The 17,231-nt window shown below is 45.2% G+C and overlaps 2 protein-coding genes and 1 long non-coding RNA gene across 4 annotated transcripts in view; 2 read left to right on the forward strand and 1 right to left on the reverse strand.

Annotated features, from left to right (window-relative positions):
• The window catches only part of POLR1B (RNA polymerase I subunit B), a 32,877-nt gene extending 28,626 nt beyond the window's left edge, over positions 1 to 4,251 (forward strand). Inside the window, 3 exon segments of one of the 2 annotated variants that reach the window (NM_001260623.2) lie at positions 555 to 751; positions 1,554 to 1,807; positions 2,821 to 4,251. In NM_001260623.2, coding sequence (NP_001247552.1) covers positions 555 to 751; positions 1,554 to 1,807; positions 2,821 to 3,703 — 1,334 coding nt within the window. In that variant the 3' untranslated portion in view covers positions 3,704 to 4,251. 2 annotated transcript variants of the gene reach the window in all.
• A 6,435-nt stretch (positions 4,252 to 10,686) lies between these two features.
• On the reverse strand, positions 10,687 to 12,728 carry LOC106993133 (uncharacterized). Its single transcript, XR_001439286.3, has 2 exons — positions 12,598 to 12,728; positions 10,687 to 12,410 (listed from the first exon to the last, which is right to left on the reverse strand). It is a non-coding gene; the product is annotated as an uncharacterized LOC106993133 (long non-coding RNA).
• Positions 12,500 to 17,031, forward strand: CHCHD5 (coiled-coil-helix-coiled-coil-helix domain containing 5). Its single transcript, XM_001088583.5, has 4 exons — positions 12,500 to 12,545; positions 13,871 to 14,011; positions 14,097 to 14,262; positions 16,855 to 17,031. Coding segments are annotated over exons 1-4 (333 nt in total). The 5' UTR covers positions 12,500 to 12,543; the 3' UTR covers positions 16,879 to 17,031.
• The last annotated feature ends 200 nt before the right edge of the window (positions 17,032 to 17,231 follow it).

A 17,231-nucleotide genomic window follows, 5' to 3' on the forward strand; every position in this document is an offset into this window, starting at 1 on the left:
TAATTTTTTAAAAAAATTTTCACTTGTATGTATTTATATTTTAAAATCATTTTGTTCGGAAATGATTATACTGTGAGGTAGTACACAGAGGAATCTCACCCCATACTCTACTACCTAGAATTAAATACATCTTCCGCTGTAAGAAAGTAATCTAATTCATAATAATTACTGTCCCCTTTTCTCCCCCCAGTAGTGGTATCCTGTAATTCGTGTGCTTCCTTTCTGTCCCCTTGTAAAGCTTTTATTACATCATACATGTATCCATAAACTAGGTATAGAATTGTGTGGGGCGTGTTGCAAATGCACATAAATCTTACATTAAATGTCAGTCTGCACTTTCTCCCGCTCAGCACGGTTTTCCTGGTCTGGTCACATTGATACATTTAGGTTTACTTCATTTTCACAGCTTATGTATTAGTCTAAAGTAAGCATAACTACTATGATTATTTATTCATTCTCCTCTGATGAATATTTAGTTGTTTCCAGTGTTGTGTATCACACCTATAATCAAGATGAAAGAAGCAGAAAATGCTAAGATGTTTTTCTCTGTGTAGGTAAGCAAACTATGGGCTTTCCACTTCTCACTTATCAAGACCGATCAGATAACAAACTGTATCGTCTTCAGACTCCTCAGAGTCCCTTGGTGAGACCCTCCATGTATGATTATTATGACATGGATAACTATCCAATTGGGACCAATGCCATCGTTGCCGTGATTTCTTACACTGGCTATGATATGGAAGATGCCATGGTAAGTTTTACTGGGAAATGTTGTTCCAATCTTTTTATCTTTTAACTCTTTTGTTTACTGTGAAATCACTGAAGGAATATTTTTGTGTACCCAAGTACCTGGTATTTGGCACATGATGTTCTATGAAATGATTAGTTCTTGGTCTAAGTTGAAAGTGGGCAAGCCTTGAGGAGTATCCACTAAATATTCAGATACACATATATCTTGCATATTTGAGTGCATATTATGAGTAAATTTTGAAGAGTTTGGTTTTGGATATATCTACCTTTTATATTTAAGTATGATTAGATTTTAAGCTATTTCTGTGTGCCTGGGTTTTTGTTTTTCTTGGTGTTTTTTGTTTTTTGTGTTTTTTTTGAGCCAGAGTCTTGCTCTATTGTCCAGGCTGGAGTGCAGTGGCATGATCTTGGCTCACTACAACCTCTGCCTTCTGGGTTCAAGCAATTCTCCTGCCTCAGCCTCTCGAGTAGCTGGGACTATAGGCACCCGCCACCACGCCTGGCTGATTTTTTATTTTTAGTAGAGATGGAGTTTCACCATGTTGGCTAGGCTGGTCTCTAACTCCTGACCTCAAGTGATCAGCCTGCCTTGGCCTTCCAAAGTGCTGGAATTACAGGCATGAGCCACTGTGCCTGGCCATGTCTGGATTTTTGTAGTTAGTATCAGTGATTTGGAAAATGTGAGGAGAGTTAAAATGTGATGCCAGTTATCCTAAACCAAGTATTATAGTCCCACCTAGTTTTATTTTGAAAATCCTCACTTGGCCTCAGTCTTTTAAATTAACGATTCTTTTACTTCACAGATTGTGAATAAGGCCTCTTGGGAACGAGGCTTTGCCCATGGAAGTGTCTACAAGTCTGAGTTCATAGACCTCTCTGAAAAAATTAAACAAGGAGATAGTAGCCTGGTGTTTGGAATCAAACCTGGTGACCCACGGATTTTGCAGAAGTTAGATGACGATGGATTGCCGTTTATAGGAGCAAAACTGCAGTATGGAGATCCATATTACAGCTACCTAAACCTCAACACTGGGGAAAGTTTTGTGATGTACTATAAGTAAGTTTGGGTATCCAAGCTGGTTTTTGTTTGTTTTTTGAGATAGGGTCTCAGTGTGTTAGCCAGGCTGGAGTGCAGTGGAGTGATCTCACTCCCTACAACCTCCACCTCCCGGCTCAAGCAATCCTCTCACCTCAGCCTTCAAGTAGCTGGGACTACAGGCACGTACCACCATGCCCAGCTAATTTTTTGTATTTTTAGTAGAGATGGTTTCACCATGTTGCCCAGGAGGGTCTCGAACTCCTGGGCTCAAGTGATCCACCTGCTTCAGCCTCCCAAAGTGCTAGGATTACAGGTGTGAGCCACTGTGCCTGGTCTATTTGTGCTTTTTTTAAAAACTGTATTATACAAACTTTGTCGTCTTTATCATATACAATGTTAGCAATGTTTCCTAGCCAAAATGTTGAGCTCATACCTCTTATTAGAAATGTCTTATTTTAGCTTATTTTACAATATAATTTATTTCAGTAGACCTTCATAATAACTTTTCAGTTGCCTTTGTTGCTAGTTTTCTTTCAGATGAACATAATTCTGTAGTGAATATCACCAATAGCTCTATTCATACCATCTCTGTTTGTATTGGAGAATAAAGGTAAGAATGAGTTTTGCAGGCCAGGCACAGTAGTTCACACCTGCAACCCGACAATTTGGGAGACCAAAATGGGAGGCTCCCTTAAGCCCAGAAGTTCAAGATCAATCTGGGCAATGTAGTGGGACCCTGTCTCTACAAAAAATTTAAAAATTAGCCAAGCCTAGTGGCATGTACCTGTAGTCCCAGCTACTGAGGCGGCTAAGGTGGGAGGATTCCTTGAACCTGGAAAGTCAAGGCTGCAGTGAGCTGTAATCACACCACCCCTCTCCAGCCTGGGCAACAGAGTGAGACCCTGTCTCATAAAAAAAAAAAAAAAATGTGTTTTACAAGTATCTTTTATGAAGCACTAATTATGTCAATGAAACTTACCTCTATAAGTTTAAACAAATAGGTTGACCTTACAGAGTTTACTTTTTCCTAGGAGTAAAGAAAATTGTGTTGTGGATAACATCAAAGTGTGCAGTAATGACACTGGGAGTGGAAAATTCAAGTGTGTTTGCATCACTATGAGAGTGCCTCGGAACCCAACTATCGGAGATAAATTTGCCAGTCGTCATGGGCAGAAGGGCATTTTGAGCAGATTGTGGCCAGCTGAGGACATGCCTTTTACTGAGAGTGGGATGGTCCCAGACATTCTGTTCAATCCCCATGGTTTTCCATCCCGCATGACCATCGGGATGTTAATTGAGAGTATGGCTGGGAAGTCTGCAGCTTTGCATGGTCTCTGCCATGATGCTACACCCTTCATCTTCTCAGAGGAGAACTCGGCCTTAGAATACTTTGGTGAGATGTTAAAGGCTGCTGGCTACAATTTCTATGGCACCGAGAGGTTATATAGTGGCATCAGTGGGCTAGAACTGGAAGCAGACATCTTCATAGGAGTGGTTTATTATCAGCGCTTACGCCACATGGTCTCAGACAAATTTCAAGTAAGGACAACTGGGGCCCGAGACAGAGTCACCAACCAGCCTATTGGGGGAAGAAATGTCCAGGGTGGAATCCGTTTTGGGGAGATGGAACGGGATGCGCTTTTAGCTCACGGTACATCTTTTCTCCTTCATGACCGCCTCTTCAACTGCTCGGATCGGTCAGTAGCCCACGTGTGTGTGAAGTGTGGCAGTTTACTCTCTCCACTGTTGGAGAAGCCACCCCCTTCTTGGTCTGCCATGCGCAACAGAAAATACAACTGTACTCTGTGTAATCGCAGTGACACTATCGATACTGTTTCTGTGCCTTATGTTTTTCGGTATTTTGTAGCTGAATTGGCAGCTATGAACATCAAAGTGAAACTGGATGTTGTTTAACTTGATGTTGACCTTTTGGATTAGGAGGCCTATCAGATTAAAACAAAACGTAATTTTAGTTCAATGAAGATATTATTACCAGGTTACTCTTGAGATTTTTCAAGGGTGTTAGAACTCTCAACCAAGATCTGAAAACCAAGAATGCAAAGTGTGAATCTCGCTGGTAGATTAACTGTTGACAATGATTTTCTGTATATTTGTTCAAAAATCTCATGTCTTCTCAAAATATGAAATATTGATAAATGGAAGAACATACAGGTTCCCTACACCCTGCTTTCAGCAGGCAGTGACTGTCACACACCTGTTAATCCATCTTGAGCAGGACAGTACTATACAAATAGAATGCAAGCTGTAACGTAATTTTATATTTTCTTATAGCAACATTGAAGTAAAAACAAACAGTTACAGTGTTTTTTGCCAGCTTTATAGAAGTACAGTTGTTACATATGTAATGAATACAGTTTGATGGGTTAGACTATATGTACACACCTTTGATACCATCACCACAATCAGGGTAATAAACATATCTGTCATCTCCACAAGTTTCCTCCTGCCCCTTTGTTTTTTGCTTTTTGGTTGCTGTTGAGTTTTTGTTTTGTTTTCTGTGGTAAGAACACGTAACTCAAGACCTACCCTCTTAACAAATCTTTAAGTGTACAATACACTATTGTTAATTATAGGCACCATGTTGTACAACAGATCTTTAGACCTTGCTTGTCTTGCATAACTGAAGCTTTATACCTGTTGAACAACTCTCCATTTCCCTAGCCCCTAGCAACCACCCTTCTACCCTGTTTCTACAAGTTTGACTATTATAGATATCTCATATAGTGGTATCATGCAATATTTGTCCTCCGACTGGCTTATTTCACTTAGGATAGTGAAATAAGATTCATCCATTTTGGAAGCCAGGCATGGTGCTATGCATCTGTAGTCCCTGCTATTTGAGAGGCTAAGGTGGGAGGATCATTTAAGTGCAGGAGTTCAAGGCCAGCCTGGGTACTGTAGGAAGACCTTGTCTTAAAGACCTTGACCTCAAGTGATCCACCCACCTTTGCCTCCCAAAGTGCTGGGATTACAGGTGTGAGCCACTGCGCCTGGCCTCCAGTGAGTATTTTATATTTAGTCTACACTTCCATACTTGGCTTTTTTCTGCATTTATATTGACCTGCTTTCAAGCAGTGTGTAGAGTGCCGCTTATGTTTTCTTTCCTGTGCACAGTATTTTATTGTACGGATATACCATCCCCTGTGTATTTGAGTTGTTCCATTCTTTGGCCATTATAACTTTTTTCGGCAAATACTCTGCCTATTTATCTTTGGCCATTATAAACTGTTGATAATAGATCATCTTGTATGTACTTGTGCAATTATAGGATGTTTTTTGATGATGAAAGCTTTCCTAAGGTAATTCTTTCCTGAGTTTGGTTTAGATGGTCTGTCACTAATTATAAAATAAGGCAGATAGGAAAAGACTCAGAAAAATCTATCATTTCAAGATAGGCTTAGCAGGACGGGCATGGTGGCTCACACCAGTAATCCCAACATTTTAGGAGGCCTAGGTGAGAGCGATCACTTGTGCCTAGGAGTTCTAGACCAGCCTGGGCTGAGACTAATGACAAAAAAATTAGCCAAGCATGGTGGCACACCCCTGTAGTCCCAGCTACTTGGGAGGCTGAGGTGGGAGGATTGCTTGAACCCAAAAGGTTGAGGCTGCCAAGACTGTGCCACTGCATTCCAGCCTGGGTGACAGAGCAGGACCCAGTCACTATAAATAAAAAAGACTGGGTACAGTGGCTTACACCCATAATCCCAACACTGGCTCAGCAGGTTGAATTCCTGGCTGAGCCCAGGAATTCAAGTCCAGCCTGGGTAACATGGGGGAAACCCCATTTGTACATAAAAAATTAGCCTGGTGTAGTGGTACACGCCTGTAGTTCCAGCTACACAGGAGGATGAGGTGGGAGAATCTGAGCCTGGAAGGTCCAGGCTTCAGTGAGCCAAAATTGTGCCACCACACTCCAGCCTGGACAACAGAATAAGACCCCGTCTCAAAAAAAAAAAAAAAAAAAAAAAAGGCAAAAGAAAAAAACTATTTAATAGAAAAGATAGGCTTTGCTTCAGGAAACTGGTTGAGAAGAATAAGGAAAAACTGGATTCTATTGACTGACATTTCTCCCTGCTGTTAATAGAATCGCAGCCATACACTTTCGCACACTATTCCAGGTTCTGTCTACTGAACGATCCCACAGCTGAGGTCTATTGTCCATCTCTCCATTTCCATTTATAGCAGCACTAAAAACATTTCCAAAAAAAACCATTTTTTAGCTTTTTGATTGTAGATTCACCACTAAGAAATTGACATTGGGACAGTCCACAGAGCTTATTCAAATTTCACCCATTTGCACTCATTTGTGTTGCGTGTGGTAAACAGTTCTATTTCATTTTATCACCTGTGTAGATTGACGAAAACACCAACATAAGCAAGATACAGAGCTGTTCTGTCATCACAGAGCTCTGCCATACTATCCTTTTATCTCTGTCCCCCATTTCTAACCCCTGGAAACCACTAATCTGTTCTTTATAGTTTTCTTATTTCAAGAATCTTATGTAAATGGGATCATGAAGTACAACCTTTTGAGAATGGCCTTTTCATTCAATTCCCTTGAGATACGTTCAGGTAGTTGCATGTATCAATAGTTAATTCCTTTTTATTGCTATATAGTACTCCATAACATGGATATACTATGCACATAGCATACATACATAGTATATATGTATATAGTTTAACCATTCATCTTAAACATTTTGGTTGTTTCCAGTTCGGGACATTAACAATAAAGCTGATCTGAACAATCATGTATAATAGTCCCCCTTTATCCTTAAAGAATATATCCAAGACTCCCAGTGAGTGTCTGAAACCATGGTATATACACTATCCATATGTGCTATATGTACTATATATCCTATATATATTTTTTCCTATACATACATACCTTTGATGAAGTTTAATTAGGCACTATAAGAGATTGACAATAAATAGAACAATTATACTGTAATTAAATGAATGTGGCCTCAAAATATACTGTACTCACAGATTTTCAGGCTGTGGGTAACTGAAACTACATAAAGCAAAACTGGCTGGGCGTGGTGGTGCATGCCTGTAATCCAGGACTTTGGCAGGCCAAGGTGTACTGAGCACTTGAGGTCAGGAGTTTCAGACCAGCCTGGCCATCATGGGGAAACCCCGTCTGTATTAAAAATACAAAAATTAGCTGGGTGTGGTGGTACACACCTGTAATCCCAGCTACTCAGGAGGCTGAGACAGGAGAATCACTTGAACCCAGGAGGCAGAGGTTGCAGTGAGCCAAGATCACGCCACTGCACACTAACCTGGGCAACAGAGCAAGACTAGAGTCTCAAAAAAAAAAAAAAAAAAAAAAAAAAAGCAAAACTGCAGATAAGGAGGACTACTATACAGGTTATTGTGTAAACATGTTTCATTTCCGTGGGACAAACGTTCAAGGTCGGGATTGCTAGGTCATATGGTAGTTGCATATTTCATTTAAGAAACTGCCAAACTTTTCAGAGTGGACGTGCCATTTTACATTCCTACCAGCAATGCATGAGTGATTCATTTCTTGGCATTCTGACCAACCAGCATTTGGTGATGTCACCTTTTTTTTTTTTTTTTTTTTAAGGCTAGTCAAGTGAAGCAGTGGGAGTGGAAAAAGAACAAATAAATCTGTAAGAGGTTGTGGTCAATTTGTTGCAAACACCATTGCATTTGGACCAGCCCACTATTTCTTATTTTAGCCATTCTGATAGATGGGTAGTGATATCTCATTGTGGCTTTAATTTGCATTTCTTTAATGGCTGAAGATGTTGAACATCTCTTCATGTGTGTGTTTGCCATCTGTATATCTTCAGTGAAATGTCTGCTGCTCATTTTTTAATCGGTTTGTCTTACTTTTGACTTTCAGGACTTCATTATATATTCCAGATATAAAGCCTTTGTCACACAAGTGCTTTGCAAATAATTTCTCCCAGTCCATAGTTTGTCTTTTCATCCTCTTCACAGGTATTTTGCAGAGAAATTTAAATTTTGATGAAGCCCAATTTACGGGTTTTTGCGTTTTTGCTGTTACGTCTAAGAACTCTTCACTAGCCCAAAGATTTTCTTGTATGTTATTTTCTAAAGGTTTTATAGTCTTATGCTTTATATTTAAATCTATGATCCATTTTCCACTTAGAGTTCATTTTTGTACAAGGTGTAAGGTTTAGATCAAGATTCTTTTTTTTTTTTTTTTGCCAGTAGATATCCAACTGCTCCAGCACTGCTACTTGAAAGCGATCCTTTACTGAATTACTTTTGCACTTCCGTCAAAAATCAGATGGCCATAGGCCAGGTGCAGTGGCTCACACCTGTAATCCCTGCACTTTGAGAGGCTGAAGTGGGATGATTGCTTGAGCCTAGGAATTTGAGACCAGCCTGGGCAACACAGCCAGACCCCATCTCTACTAAAAAAATTAGCCAGGCATGGTGGTGTGCGCCTGTAGTCCCAGCTCCCTAGGAGGCTGAGGTGGCAGGATCATCTGAGCCTGGGAGTCAAGGCTGCAGTGAGCCGTGATCGCACCACTGCTCTCCAGCCAGAGTGACAGGGTTTAAATCAGATGGCCATACATACTTGTACGGGGCTAATTTATTTATTATTTCATTTTTATCTCCATTGTTGGCTTATTAACCCTACCCCCTTTTTCATTTTTTGTTGTTTCTTTTAAAATTTCCAGTGTAAATCTTTAGACTTGTCACACTTTTATGTAATATTCTATCATTTCACAGGTAGAACAACTTAGCAACAGCACACACCTCCCTGTCTCTTGGCCTTTGTGCTATTTTTGTCATAAGGGTTCTATTTACTATATCTGGAGATCTTGATTTCATATACCGTATTTCCATTTTCCTTCGAACTGAGGGCTTGCTTCAGTGTTTCTAAGCTTACTTAGGTGAGACCAGAGCAGCCATTAGGGCTAAGTTTGCCTCACTAGAGAGGCAGTATCTTTGAGTAGTTTATCCCGTGCACAGTGATGGTCTCCTCTGTGGCTGGGGGTGGAACATGGACAACTGCAAGCTCTAGGGATTGCTCTGCCTGCACCTTCCTGGTGGTTCCCTTGGCCTCCAGGAGTGTATTCACAGACATGCTGTGCGCTACATGTGCAGGAAACCCTCTGCAGGCCTGTGTCATGCTACTCTCTGGTACCCTGCCTTACAAACTCTAGCTGCCTTGGCCTCTCCAAATTCTCAACTTTGTCCCAACTCAGGGATACCCCTGGGCTGTGTAGCCTGGAAACTAACTCTCCAGACATAAGCCGGGCCACTAGTGTCACTTCATTTGTCTCCTTTCTCTTGGGGACCACTGTGCTACAATGCTTGTTTCCAGTGTCTGAACTCTGTTGTCTCCTATTTTGTCCAGATTTTTTAGTTGTTGGTGTTGGAAGGATAAATCCACTATCTATGACATCACCACACCCAGGTAACTTCTGTACTTTTTGTAGAGACAGAATTTCACCATGTTGCCCAGGCTGGTCTCAAACTCCTGGGCTCAAGCAGTCTGTCCACCTCAGTTTCCCAAAGTGCTGGGATTTACAGGGATGAGCCACCGCACTTGGCCTATGTTTCTAATGCAGAAGCCACCACCATATGCCACACTTGTGACTCCCATATCTGTTGTAGTAAAAGAGGCTGCAGGCCTGTAATCTCAGCACTTTGGGAGGCTGACATGGGCGGATCACGAGGTCAGGACTTCCAGACCAGCCTGGCCAATATGGTGGAACCCCATCTCTACTAAAAATACAAAAACTAGCCGGGCGTGGTGCACACGCCTGTAGTCTCAGCTATTCGGGAGGCTGAGGCAGAAGAATCACCTGAACCCGGGAGGTGGAGGTTGCAGTGAGCTGAGATCGTGCCACTGTACTCCAGCCTGGGTGACAGAGCGAGATGCCGTCTCAAAAAATAAACAAGTAACAATAAAAGAGGCTGCAATACATGACACATTGGCAGCACCAACTCCTGCCTGGTGGATGACATCCATCTTTAGACATCCCCACTCCAGGGTTGCTGGGGGTCCATTACCATTGTTGACACCTCTTCAGGTTATGATGTTATCATCAGTCCCAGTGCTATCAGTCAACTCTACACTCCTAGGTAGTTCTTGAATCTACAGTTGACCCTTAAATAATGCAGTAGAAAATCCACATATAACTTTTGACTCCCCCAAAACTTAACTACTAATAGCCTGCTGTTGATCTGAAGTCTTACTGATGACATAAACAGTAGATTAACACATATTTTGTATGATATATGCATTATATACTGTATTCTTGCAATAGTAAACTAGAGAGAAAGTGTTATTAAGGAAATTGTAAGGAAGAGAAAATATACTATTCATTAAGTGGAAGTGGATCATCATAAAGGCGTCCACCCTTGTCCTCTTCACATTGAGTAGGCTGAGGAGGAGGAAGGGGGGTTGGTCTTGCTGTCTCAGAGTGACAGAGGCAGAAGAAAATCCGAGTATAAGTGCATCAGTACACTTTAAATCCATCTTGTTCAAGGGTCAACTGTAAACTGTTTTATTTAATGGGCAACCCACGCACCCAAGTGGTTATAAGTGGTACTACAAAATGTATTATAAAAATACTGTAGTTTTTTTAATTTGAGACAGAGTCATGCTCTGTCATCCAGGCTGGAGTGCAGTGGTGTGATCTCGGCTCACTACAACCTCCGCAGCAATTCTCGTGCCTCAGCCTCCTGAGTAGCTGGGACTACAGGCACCTGCCAACCATGCCTGGCTAATTTTTTGTATTTTTTGTAGAGACAGGGTTTCGCCATGTCTCTACTCCTGGCTGGTCTCCAACTCCTGACTTCCAGTGATCCGCCCACCTCGACCTCCCAAAGTGCTGGAATTACAGGCATGAGCCACTGCACCCAGCTGAACACAATCTTTACCTTCTATGTACTGATTTATGTCTTTGTAACTGCCATCCACCTAAAATGTACAAAACCAAACTGTAATTCTACTGTCTCAGGCACACTTTCTCAGGACCTGTGTTTCCCAGGCCATGGTCACTCATATTGGCTCAAAACAAACCTCTTTAAGACATTTCAGTTTGGTTTTTCTGTTAACAGGTGGTTGATTTTTCCTAGTTCTTTAACGAGATCCCTAGAAACCGGGTTTAAGACAATTGAACTTCTTTTTTGCTTTCGTGGTCAGATAAGAAAATTTCAGAAACTCCCTCCCTGTGTACCTGTGGGCATCCCCACCCCCACACACCAACAAGAAAGGTTAGACAGCTCTTCTGAGGTAGCTTCTAAGGCCTTTCAGCATGTCAAAATGCATCTTTGGGGTATTCGTTTCTGAGTACTAACAAGGGAACGGGGTGGGTTAAGATTTCGTTCTCCCAGTAGAGGAAAATCTAGGGATTCAGTCTACATTTGAAGCCAAAAACAGTTATCTGACTCCTTCCAGAGCCTTTAAATGTTGATCCCCTCCCCTCTTCTCCCACCAAACATACACTTGGAAGTTTAAAAAGAATGGAGGGATCTCAAGGTGTAAAGCTTTCTGTGCCTATGGCAGATTCAGATGACCAGTGCTGGTCCTCGGAGGTCAACTGCCAACCAGGGTAGCTCATGGTTACAGCCTCCCGTAGAGCTCTCACTTATCCAGAACACCTGAGGCTCCAAGCTCAGTATCAAACTGTTCACTTGCACTGTGTCCTCTATGAGGTCACTGTCATCATCATCATTTTACAGACACACTGAGACTCCAAGTGGTCGTTACTAGTTCACAGTCAAGTAGCTCTCGTTCATCTTCTCGTTCATCTTCAACTCTATGATTAACTGCAAAGTGTTCTGCTCATTTTGACTAGAGTCTTGAAAGATCTGCAAACTAAATGGCAGGACTGATGCTCAGTTCTCTGACCAGGGGATATCCAGTCTTTTAAGTGGGGAAACTCACGCCCATGTCTAACCTCACACTTTTAAGACAGATGAGAAGGAAGGGGGAAATGTTACTACACTAGGAGGAATTAATTACAAAGAGAGGAAGCAACTGGCTTGATAGTCTCACGGAGTCGGGATTAAACACCATGTCTGTCCTGGCCTACACTAAGGGATGGAGGAACGCCTGGGTCACCCAGGCTGAGTAAATACGAGGCCCAAGCCGAATTAGTTCGGCTCTTGGTTTGACTCCCTCTTCCCTTCTGTTCCAAGCGCTCGCATGAACCAGGGTGCCAGGAGGACTATCAGATTCTGCGCCAGGCCGATGGTGGCAGCGTGGCGTTAGGAATCAGGCCTCCTATCCCTGAGTCCAACAGCCTACCGCCATAGCACCCAACCAAACTGGGAACAACATGTTGAGACGCCGCAGCAACAGCAGCCGCTTCCCACCAGCTCCAGTCGGAGATTTGGAGCGCTTGTGTCTGCGGCTCAATCCCGTGAGGTGCGGCGCAGCTCAGCGGCGAATTCTCTTTGGAGCGGAGGCACCACCGTACTTTCCATCGCTTACTTCCGTTGAACCCCGGGCGCTGCCATGGCAAGCCGGAAATAGGGATAAATCTAGCCAGAAGAGGGCGGAAGTGGCTACTCAGGGCGTCGCCATGACGAGTCGGGACCGGAAGAAGAGGTGGGGCGCCGCCATGACAGATTAGTCCTAAAGGGAACCGGTTGTTAGTTCAATTGACTACCGGAAAAAAACAGGCTGGGCTGGGCGCCGCCATGACAACCGATACCGGAAAAGGCGGGTCGTTCCCCCCGGACAGACCTACGCCGGCAAAAGTCTCGAGATGTGAGTAGTGAGAGCGCCTACCGTATACGTGCGGCCGCTCCCCTTCTCTTACCCAGTGATCTAGACCTAGTCTAGGACCTCCGGAATTAGGACCAGCCTCCCTCCTTCTTGGAGATCTGACCCTCAGGATTCAGCGCCTTCCCTCACGAGTTACAACCCTCCGCATGCCCAAGCCCCGCCCTCTAAGCGTTTAGGCCCCGCCCCCTCTCGCAGCAGCTTAGGACTTCGGTCCAGTCACTATTCACCCAAGCTCTGCCCCCAGTACCCCTGGTCCGGCCGTTCACACCGAAATCCTAAGACTACAGACCTATTTAGGGACCTCTAGGACTCCTACACCCGTCCTCAGAGCTCCAGATTCCTCCCCCTCGATCACCAAACTTTACCTATTGAACCTTCCACATCTGCCCAGGACCCCAGTCCTCACCTATAGGGTCCATAGACTTGTTCCTAGACCACTCTGACCTTGCCCGGGATTCCCAGAGCACCAACCTCATGCAGGGCTTCCAGACCTCATGCCCCTGGGACTTGAGTCCCGCACCACGGCCTCAGGTTTCATCTTGAAGACTCTTTGGCTAAGACACTCTTCCCCAGGACCTGAGACCTCACCTCCTGGACCTCTAAACCTCACTTTTAGAATCCCCAAACCCATTTAGGGCTTTCAAGCTCTCTCCCTGGAATTCTAGATCTTACTTCTAAGTCCGTAAGTCTTCTCTGCATGATCCTCAGGCCTACTGGGGGATGCCTGGATTTCAAGGCCTGTCTTCTAGGACCCAGAAGGCCTACCTTAGATTAATCAGACCTTGTTTTAGAACCTCCAATCTCTCCCCAGAAGCTCCCCTTCTGCTTTACAAGCCCCAGGGCTAGGCCTCACCTCTACACTTCTTTGGCCCCATATCAGGATCCTTCAGACTCCCACATCTGCCCTGAACGCCTAGTCCTACTTCAGATCCAGACCAGAATTCCCTTTCTTTGCCAAGCACCATAGCTCATGCCTGTAATCCTAGCACTTTGGGAGGTCTAAGCGGGAGGATCACTTGAGCTGAGGGGTTCAATACCAGCCTGGGCAACATAGCAAGACCCTGTTTCTACAAAACATAAAAAATTAGCTGGGCATGGTGGCTCATGCCTGTGGTCCCAGCTACTTAGGAGGTTGAGGCAGGAAGATCACTTGAATCCAGGAGTTGGTGGCTACAGTGAGCTATGATCATGCCACTGCACTCCAGCCTGGGCCACAGTGAGACCCTGTCTCTAAAAAATAAAATAAAATAAAGATTCCCTTGCTTCCCTGCTGCCTGGAATGATCCTCAGCCCATCCTGTCCCACAGGCAGGCAGCTCTGGAGGTCACCGCTCGCTACTGTGGCCGGGAGTTGGAGCAGTATGGCCAGTGTGTGGCGGCCAAGCCGGAATCCTGGCAGCGGGACTGTCACTACCTTAAGATGAGCATTGCCCAATGCACATCCTCCCAGTGAGTGTCGGCAAGTATGAGACAGTGTGGGGGGTGGGCAGTGGGGTGGGAATCTCCCAGAGGCTGAACTGCCCTACCCCCACAGCCCAATCATCCGCCAGATCCGCCAGGCCTGTGCTCAGCCTTTTGAGGCCTTCGAGGAATGTCTTCGACAGAACGAGGCAGCTGTGGGCAACTGTGCGGAGCATATGCGCCGCTTCCTGCAGTGCGCTGAGAAGGTGCAGCCACCACGTTCACCTACAACTGTGGAGGTAAGAGGGGCTCATCTCAGTTCATCTCTTTTCTCCACAACATGCCCTTCATCCTTCTGATTGTTCAGGGTAAAGACTTAGGAGTCATCCTCAGCCCCACCCCACCACCACACAGGCCTTTGCCATGCATCCAGAATCCAGAACATCATCACTTCTTGCCCCATATAGCCCCTGCTTTAATCCACCACCACCCACACCCTCCCCCTCCAGGATACCTGCCCCAGCCTTCTCCCTGGTCTCCCTTCCTTCCTCTTTTCTTGCCTCCATAAAGCGGCCTGGGTGAGCATGTTAGGACTGAAATTTGGTCTCATTACACCTATGCTTAAATCTCTCCAGTGGCTTTGCGTCACATTGAGAATAAAATTCCAGGTCCTTGCTAGGTTCTCTGTGTTCTTCCCTAGGCTGACTTCATCCACCTCCTCCCTCACCCTCTCTCTCCCACTACTTTTCATCTGCAACTGGAGAGGGGCTGGGCTGAGGTGGCCAAAAAAAGCTCACTCTTTTAAATGTATCTAATATGTAAGCCAGATATACAGTGTATCTGTGATATGTAAGTTTCATGGTTGGGCAATTACAACAAAAGTCTAAAATGACTCCTTGAGGAGAGGCGGTAATGGGAAAACGTTGAAAAATGCTCTTTTAGATGTTTACTGCCCTCCTGACTGGACTGTGAGCTCCAAAGGTGAAAGTCACATCTTTCCCCAGCCCCTCTGAGCACCCTCTCCTGGGGCCTTCTCTCTGCCCCTGCAGCCCTGTCATCTCTCTTGGACCACCAGGCCATCCTTCTCCTGGGCCCCATGCTTCATCTTGACCTTCCAATCGTTCTTGGTGATCATCCTAGACTGATCTCAGAGGAAATCTAACCATGTTCTGCTTCTACTTACAAACCTTTCCATGGTTCTCACTTCCACCAACCCAAGTCTTAATGCCAGCACAGCCCACAGGGCCCTGTGGGATGCAGTCCCTGCAACCCATGGTCCCACCTCTTCCCACTTTCCCCCTTAAGCTCTATGTTCCAGCCCCAGTGAACATGCAGTTACTCAAGTGCACATCTCTGCTGCTTTTGTCCAGCTGTTTCCTTCTGCCGGGACTGCCCTTCCTAATCCATCTCCTGGCTAATTCCTATTCCAGCTTAGATGGCACCTCTCTCAGAAAACCTCCCTGATGTCCCACCCACTCCCCTCCCCTGTCTTCAAGTTCCCAAGGTCCCTGTGCCCCTCCATCAAGGCTCATATCCTATGCCTGTGTCAGGGGAGCTGTTGGCTGAAGATTGGGGCGATGCCCTTCTTACCAGGCCCTATAGGCGTTAATTATTTTTGTAAGGCAGGGATAAGTGATGAGTTCAGACCCCAAGGGCAGAAACTACGATTCCTGAGAGCCGGAAGAAACTTACTTCTCAGAAAACATTACCTAACGATCACATACTGTTCTCAGTCAGCTGTTGGGGACATTTCTCTCTCTCAAGCTTTTTTGGGCATATGAACAGTGAAGACTCCATCCTCCTATCTTAGAGCCATTTGCGGCTTCCCTCCCTGGACCAGCAACCAGCCTCTCCCTGTTTTCCCTGTGGCCACCCCTGCCCTGACAGTCTTCTCTTCCCTGGCAGCCAAAGGAGCTTTTAAAAATGGGAATTGGGGCCGGGTGCGGTGGCGCATGCCTGTAATCCCAGCACTTGGGGAGGCTGAGGTGGGTGGATCACCTGAGGTCAGGAGTTCAAGACCAGCCAGGCCAACATGATGAAACACCATCTCTACTGAAAATACAAAATATTAGCCAGGCGTGGTGGCAGGTACCTGTAATCCCAGCTACTAGGGAGGCTGAGGCAGGAGAATTGCTTGAACCCAGGAGGCAGAGATTGCAGTGAGCCAAGATTGCACCATTGCACTCTAGCCTGGGCGATAGAGCAAGACTCTGTCTTCCAAAAAAACACAGAAAACAAAAAACAAACAGGAAAAAAAACCAGGGGATTAGGTCAGATCTTTCCCCTTTAAAACCTTCTTGTGGCTTTCCAGTGCACTCAGAGTAACTACAATCAGCTCCTCCTCATCATCCCGTCTTTCCTGGGGATGGCATCCCAGTTAACAATTTTTCCTTCCTAGGTAGGGGCAGTGAGATGTGGGCCTCCCATGTTGTCTGGTCTACACAGTAGCGAACACAAACATTCTCATCTCCTACAGCATGGCTTACAGACTTTACAGAATGTCCCATGTTTTTGTGGCTAACAATTTAAGTGGTACATGTCCCTCCCATTCCACACACACTTCTGCTCTTTACCCTGATTAAATTTTCTTCATAGAATTTATCCAATGTTAACATATTTGTTTTCTGTCTCTCCCTGCTTGAGTCAGAGAGTGTTGCCTGCTGGGTACTCGGCAGGTGCTCTGTAAATACAGCAGAATGGCGCCTTCCCTGCCCGCCATGACACTTCACCACAGCTGACGTTTTCACATGGCTCAGGGCCAAGGTCATTGCCTGACACCCTTCTCCCTGCAGACTGTGGGCTCTGCAGGGTCTCCTCTGTGGTGTCTACATAGGTTCCCCAGGCTGGGCACAGAGGAGGTGCTACTAGTTGTTGATGTGCTTTCTCCACAGGCAAAGCCACTTCCTGCCTCCTGAGGACTCCTCTGACTGCAGGAAAACTGGACATGAATGACTGCCCCCCAACCCCCCTCCCCTGCAGAGTGACTAGATGGAGTCCCGAGCCCTGGCCACGGGCCTGGCTTTCCGGGGTATCAGGACTTCCAATAAATAAAGACTGTGTATACTGGGCTTTGACTCCTGCCATCCATACCTGAGAGGGCCCTAGGAGAGCTGGCTGGGCAGAGTCATCTGTTCCCCAGCTTCACCGGGTGTGCCAAGGAAGCGCCTGGGAAGAGCAGGACACTGCAGCTGTGCCCCAGGGTTGAGACTACCCTGGCCTCCCTTGTGAACTCTGCCACACAGCTGTTTCCTGATTCATGCTCCATGCA

This window comes from Macaca mulatta, chromosome 13, assembly GCF_049350105.2.
Source record: "Macaca mulatta isolate MMU2019108-1 chromosome 13, T2T-MMU8v2.0, whole genome shotgun sequence".
NCBI classification, from domain to species: Eukaryota; Metazoa; Chordata; class Mammalia; order Primates; family Cercopithecidae; genus Macaca; species Macaca mulatta.